The 7711-nt window shown below is 40.3% G+C and overlaps 1 protein-coding gene across 1 annotated transcript; it reads left to right on the forward strand.

Moving 5' to 3' along the window:
- Positions 1-825: 825 nt before the first annotated feature.
- LOC145446618 (uncharacterized) lies at positions 826-7288 on the forward strand. Its single transcript, XM_080324964.1, has 7 exons — positions 826-980; positions 1347-1432; positions 1558-1730; positions 2160-2300; positions 6061-6130; positions 6296-6468; positions 6982-7288. Exons 2-7 carry the CDS (start codon positions 1366-1368, stop codon positions 7120-7122), a joined length of 765 nt encoding a protein of 254 aa, XP_080181090.1. The 5' UTR covers positions 826-980; positions 1347-1365; the 3' UTR covers positions 7123-7288.
- Positions 7289-7711: the final 423 nt, after the last annotated feature.

The following is a 7711-nucleotide window of genomic DNA, read 5'->3' on the forward strand; positions in this document are numbered from 1 at the left end:
AGAAAATAGAAGTTTGGCAAAATCTTTCAAATAAGTAACCTCGAAAATCGTATGCGCTGGAAAATCAATATCAGAGAATTCACTTGAAAACAACTGTTTAAATTGTCTACCAATTATTTCGTGATATTCGTATAGTTCGATATCCATTGACCCTACGTCACCACGACGCGAAACACGGCCCATTTGGATCCTTGTGGCGTATGAAGTTCATATTCAGTTAATTCTTAAAACTTCATCATTTCAAAACACCGAAAGACTGCGATACAATGAAAAGATAGGAAGGTGTCGGAATGACTTGGAGTGTAGAAGGTGTGCGTTGTTAAAAGTATGAAGGCCTACTCATTGTCTACTCTTGACAACTTTTAGAAGCGTTCCTCTGACATGATGGAATTCGCACCCACTATTATTTCGTTACGATCGGACATGGTTCAACTCTAGCAAAACGGTTAAAATTGTATTTTGCCGGGATATTTGAATTCGAATTACTGGTGAATAGTTGCACAACCAAATTTTTTGGTTTGAAGAAGCGCCGAAATTAAACCTGTGGGATTGGCAGTTTTGGGCTGAATATTACAGGTTTAAGTGGATACTCGATACTCTACTCAACTAATATGTTTCGATTTAATTTAATTTCTAGCGTGTCAGTATACGGTATTCATATATGCCTGCGCATTACACACTTGGTGTACTTGTTTCCTTCCGGCGATCATTACTGCGGGTGGGGCAGATATGAGTGTCTAACAAGTGACCTAGATATAAGTAATTCGCGATGGCTTCGATCATCCAAATTTCGGATTATTCAATGTTTACATAACACTAACATGTTATGTACCGATGTATATGTAAACCAGCGAAGGACATACATATTGGCCTAGCCTCCTGCATTGGATAGGGAATATAAATCGAAATCCCTAACGCCATACGTTTGTGTTGTCTGTTCTGCAGTACTATAAGGATCCACCTTCGGTGAAAGTAAACCGGTAAGCATTTACAGTTATGTATGAAGTTGAATGACTTTGTGACTGTACGTTATGCCAACAGAATTATCGCTTATATCATAAAAACATGGGTATGAAAGGGAAGCGGAACTATCGTGTTTGATGTCCATTCACCGACCGGAATGGTAGAAACCTATAGAATAATGCTGATATGTTGGTAAATCGTTTAGAGAGTTGTCGTACCACCGTCTACTCTTTTCAACTACCACTTTCATGATGTTGGTTCCGTTGCAGAGGAACAATACACTCGGATTGTGATACCGAATTTATGCCGTCACATGCAGATCGTACGAAACACGATAAAAGCAGTACCTTCCCCTGATTTCATCACAACTGATTTGTCTTTAGGTTCGAGCATTCAGAAGACATGGCCTTTGTAGGAGCATTCAAACTTACTAAGAGGGACGGCTACGAAGCCTTCGCCAAGGCTATCGGTATGTTTTGTAATTTCTAAGACATACATACGTTAAATTAGTATGGCGATGAATCTGGTGATTAAAAGGATATTCCATTTATTGACGACTCAAACAACTCACCCATCTGTGCTTTCATTCTGCAGGAGCCACTGCCGAGCAAATCTCGAAGGCAGAAGCTCTGAGACCCGTCACGGAGATTTCTGCATCTGGCGATACCTACACTGTCAAGCGTGTGTTCCCACACCAAACGACCACCAACACCTTCACCCTTGGCCAAAAGTGCGACCTTAACCTTGTCGAAGGGAAAACAGCGAAGGTAATGCAATTCCTTGCATATATGTTTACCAGCACGATGTCCAAGTTTTATTGAAGCAACCGCTGAGCTGCGTTTGTCGTGTATTGCATCAAGGCTTTCGGTGTCACAAACTTGTCGACCGTACTTTGATAATGTCTTAGCGAGGATAATACACCAGCTCATGTCCAGTCCGTTTTCCAAGCGCATTTCCCTTATACATGTAACTCTGTTGGACTCGACACAGATATGACATTCGCTGGAGAAATCGATAGCCAGATGCCCGAAACGACTGTCACCCGAGACATTCAACTTCAAAATTGTCGAAATCAATCCCCACACTCCAGCATGGGCTTGATTGAGCATCGCATCCCCATATTCTAAATAGAGACCACTCTTGCAAAGGTGAATAAAAATGCGATTGCAAATCTTCACTGTGGAATATGTTTTCAGGATGTCGTTGTGAAATTGGAGGGCGGAAAGCTCCACATGCAAGGCGCGAAGTTCACGTGCGTTGCTGAAATCGAAGGCAACAATCTCAAAGAGACTATCACATTGGGCGACGCCAGCATGACCAGGTGGTCGGAGAGATGTTAAATCCTGCATTAAAAATGACGTTCGGGTGGTGTTTGAAAACGAGTGTATTCTGTTTGATCTAACTAATAAAATGTCGCATATCATTTCAAATGACTCGCTGTATGTTGTAATTTGTGTGTTTATGTGGAGATAGCATCAGGCTCTTCAGTTATCGCTGGTTTTGGCGCAAAGGAAAGAAAGATGCTAATGATGTTTCAGTCGGTTTCGAATTAGAAGTATTTTCAAAGGACTGAACCAGGACTGCTTCAATGGCCACGTCCAAATGTAATCACATAATACAGAGATGCCGTGTCATGGCGAGATTGCAACATGTGACACTTATTGGTGTAAATTTCCAAATTATCACAAATCGAATTCTTTCAATGTTTCTCGCAATTACTCTTATCCCTCACCCGAACGAAAATTCTATGATGCGAACCAAGATCAGGACATTAGACGTGAGCTATCCTACACAATATTGTCTGAACAGACGGAAAGTGTTTACAGTACATACAGAATAGGCTCCCATTATAGAAAGAAGGCCAGCTAATAGTTTCGCCCGTCATATATCTGATTCAGTATGTTCCTAAGTTCCAGAACATGCACTAAACCCGGGGTAGGCAGGTGCGGCCCGTGACATGATTTTATGCGGCCCACGAAGGCATCGGGAAACGTAATAAAATATTGATAAATAATTTATTGTTGGGGAAATAGTCCGTTTCCGAGACCAACGTATTTTGAAACGTTTCAGTTGCTTATCATATCCAAGAAAAGCAACTTAGTTCGGATCATAATTGTGATTTTAGATTAGAACTCCAACTGTACCGTACTTGAAAAAAAACAGTTCATGAGTGTATGCTGTAGATTCGTTCTCTATATATGCGCACTGCGCAGTTAGGGGCAAATTATTCGTAACTTCTGTCTCAACTCATTCATAATGAGATGTCCAAATCAATACAAAAAGCGAAAAGTTTTGTTGCTGCAATTTGAAACACCATTTGATTCCGGCCATTCTTATTATAGGCACAATTTATCAAATTATGAGGTGAAAAACAAATCAACCGAATTAATAAAATGTTTGAGACAACAGTAAATTACGTCTTGTATATGTCGTCCTCACAAAAGTACGTCAAGAAGCAAGAGAAATATCACATGACATTTACTATTACCATATTACTATTTAACACGGCAAGCCCTAGTGATATGCTGAAATATAGAACATATATCATGCTACAGAATCATCATATCTATTTATTAGCCAATCGCTGCTCCCGTATTCAAATTTTCATCCTTTCTTAAGAAGCGGCACAACCTACTTTCATCCCTAATTTTGACGAATTGATTGAGAATGGCCAGATAACAAAATCTCGTTAATGTTTCTGACGCATGTGCGTTCATCAAATCAATGTTTAAATTATTTGTGTATTGTCCCAGTCGTCGGTTACTGTATGGTTACTGCATAATCAAATAAAAGCTTGCGTCGGGGCTTATATTTCTGAGTTCCGATTATAGTATAATGCGAAGGGATTCAGATGTTAAATGCGGCCCGCGAGCTGAGAATTCTGCCCATCCCTGCTCTAAGCCGACTGTATAGGTGCTCCCGGAAAAGACAATTGTCGCGCTGTTAGCAAATTTACACCGCGCAACGACCAATTGGGGGAGTGTAATAATTTAACTATTTGCGGTGCTTCACGCTGTTATTTTAATCTCTATCAGTGGTTCTTAACCCTTTATCCTCCTAACCGCTGGCTATATATAGTCAAAAGACATTGAAGTCGCATAAACGTACTGAACTAAAATATGCCCACGATTCAAAATTGGTATTTTATTCAATGGCAAATAATTTTTCTTTGATGGATGTTATTTGTCCTATGGGGTTCAGATTATCATGACATGATAATTCGGCACGAGCCATTTAAGCACCTATTGACAATAAGTCATATTTATATCGACATTTACCGTCAACATTAGGGCAATTCTTTTCAGCAAAGGTTTTTTCGCAGAGGATGTTTTGGCACACTTCTCGGGGCCCATATTGGCCAAAATTTCATATGTCTTCGTGCATCGTGGCGTGGTAATGGCCTACGCCGAAATGCCTATTTCTATTTTCGATAAATAACGCGTATTTTTTCGTAGGGGAAGGGTAACCAAAATCAAACATTTGGCAACGGTAATTCGCGCGTAGCGCGCAAAAAAGTAAATAACTTGTAGAAATTGTCAGAGATTTATGTTTAATTTTTGAGAGAACATATATAGCAAATATCGTGCAAAAATTTCGAGATTTGACATGTTTTGTCGAATGTTAATTTTCTCTGAAAACTCGTTAATGATATGTTTTGCTTTACTACACCATCTACTGCGAAGCCATCTTGCTTCAGCGCCCCCCCCCTCACGACGCCCCTGAGCCCAGCGCCCCCATATCGCCCCCTGAGCCTCTCCGCTCCCTACAAAATCCAAATCGCCCCTTGGGCGAAGAACTCACTGTTATGACAGATAGAAGACAAGAGTACTTTGCATCCGATGGCTCCGTGACTACTCATATACAAGTATACAAGTACATTGTATTATATATCATGAAGTTCCTGTTTTAATAAGCTACTTCGGGCGTGTATGCGATAAGCGCCGAATGCGCCACGACTTATATATTTAATTGTTTATGATTAATAATACAATTACAACAGTGAAACTAAATACCTGACACAGGCCTCATTCCCCGCGACAATGATATGGAAAAGTACAATTTCCGAAGGAAAGGGAATGAAAAGTCGTTAATATAATTCCAGTCGGTGTGCTTTCCATAATCGCACGTTATTCATGAGTGCCGGGAATTGATTACATCTGTTTACATCCGAGTTTTGAAAGTCGTTAACTCGTTATCGATTTAATAATATAGACGCAATATGCGGTACGTGTTTGTCACCGTGAAACGCGTACATGTGTATTCATTCGAAAAGTGCTTCTAATAAAAATGCGCTTGTTTTACGTGCGGCAATTTCAACGATGTTGCCGCGGATTCCCGCCAAAACCAATATTTGCGTCGTTAAAAGATCACTTTCCCGACTGGTGGGTCGGTAACACGAATATCTTCAAAAATTTTAATTGCGCCGCCCACTTTGTAGTGCACGTGGCATGTTTTCTGCGGTTTTGATTTCAATTTTACGATACCGTGAGTAGTCAATGATCATGTGATGCCGTCCACACAACTCGACTCGTATATAAAGTCACTAGTTATCTGCTTTTGGCAGGATGGTTTTGAGATTCGTTTATGAATCATTACGGAGTATAGTGGCCACAGCCTGAGGTATAACTTGGGTGTCAGATTTGCCTTGCAATACTACTACTATAGGTCGGCGATTATGGCTGATGGAAGTATTGCAACCTCTTAGAATGGCTGGGCCTCAAAATCTTCTAGATATATCAGGAAATGACTGAAGCAGGTTATGGTCGTAAAGTAGGCCTAATTACAGTTGAATCATTCCAAAAGCGGATGATCTGAAACAATTTCAGAGCGTATTCATTATCAATAATACAGATGTCTAGATATTATAGTAACAGATCACATATTATCTTTATCGAAGAAATCTCAACACATTCATGTACTGTAAAACATACCCGTTGAGTTGCCAGAGTATATAAGGCATTTTCGCGACCAACAGACAGCCGGCTACTCTTATCCAATGAAGAAATTTCTAATAATCGGTTTCGCGATACTAATTCCTTTTACATTCGATTGACAGAATTTATAGCGTGCTTTTGGAATTATAGAATATAGCCTTGAATCATGTCTTTCGCCGGCAAATACGTTATGGAGAAGCGTGAAAACTATGAAGCGTTCGCTGCGGCAAGCGGTGAGTGTAACTAAGTAAGTTTTACTGTTATTAGATCTACTGACAAAGCTGAAATTTAGAAGACCATGGTTAATGTCGTATTCATTACGATGTCAAACACTAGAGGCGCAGAGGAGCAGCCTTTCACTCTATCTTTTTTTTAATCAAAACATGTTCTTTGTACAGGCGCTTCAGCTGACCAAATTGCAAGGTCCAGCAGCGCCACACTCACAACTGAAGTCGAAGAGAATGGTGATACGTACGTAGTGAAGAGGATCTACCCCGGCCAGACTGTGACGAACACATTCACGGTCGGACAAACTCAAGAGTTTTCATTTGCGGATGGAAAAAAGGCGCAGGTAAAACACATCGTACCGATCTGGAGATGACCGATCACACTACGGTCCAGATAAAGTGTTATAACCTACTGTTAAAAGTTTTAAACGATCGATTGATCGCAGGCTCTACGACTGCAACATACGACAACTTATAGGCATTGTTAACCAATTCGTAGTAAATATCTGAATTCAACTAAATTTCATATTGACTGAACAATTAAATTTCTACAAGAGATAGGAGTATTATAGCGGGTCTGCGAAAATCAGTTGTCACGACGATTGTCTAACTATAGTTTCGTTTTCGACATTTTTGTCGCTTATTTATTTTAAAGACTTGAAACCCATGGTAATGCTTCACTCTTTAACCTTACAGCCATGCTTAGAGTGGATAAAATGTGTATTGCGGTCGCTTCATGTGAACTTGTCAGCACGTGTAGACATCGGAAAGTATAATATATTGTTTAAGCAGCCTCTGGTATACAGCAGTCGCGCCACTTGTTGTTTAAAACAACTTGCTGATATTCTCGTTTTCAGGCCGCCGCAAGTCGGGTTGGAAATAAATTGGTCGTAACTGGCCCCAACTTCAGCCAAGAATCGGAAATTGTCGATGGAAAATTGAAGGAGACCTTGACTTTCAAGGGAGCGACAATGATCAGATATTCTACTCGCGCATAAAATGCGAAAATACGTTTTTATGATGCACTGCGGCTTGTGATATAATCCCTTGAAAGTGTGCAAAATATATAATCTCGTCAATTGTGGGTCGTGTAAGCGAAGTAAACCTTCGGGTTGCGGATGGATATTATGGCAAATTAAACATGATTTGTGCTGCACTTGGAAACTTGAAGAATCCTTTGTTTTGTCTCACTGTGTCTGTCGCCCCAATGTGCGTAATGTGTACACAGCGGCAGGTTTTGATCGGAAAGTTATAATACTCCTCGGTCGTTGGCATACGGAAATACAGAAACTCATTATCTTATGGTAAAAAAATAGCGACTGGTAATGCAAGATCAGGGATATCTAGTTTCTATAGATATCCCTGTGCAAGATGTATCACGCTTATTGATTTTAGTGCGGTGCTGATCGACAAATTCTCTGATCCTACTCCGATCCTGTTTTTAAAGACTTCGGTCCGACTCCTAGGCCGGATTCTGGAAATGACCGTGATGCGGTCCGAAAAAAACTCCAATAATAATCATCTACACACAGGACGGTATTAAATATTGATTGAAACAATGCAACAGGACATTATAGACACAAAGAT

The sequence above is a fragment of the Botryllus schlosseri genome, chromosome 9 (assembly GCF_051294905.1).
Source record: "Botryllus schlosseri isolate E-star chromosome 9, Bs_hap1, whole genome shotgun sequence".
In the NCBI taxonomy this organism is placed as follows: domain Eukaryota; kingdom Metazoa; phylum Chordata; class Ascidiacea; order Stolidobranchia; family Styelidae; genus Botryllus; species Botryllus schlosseri.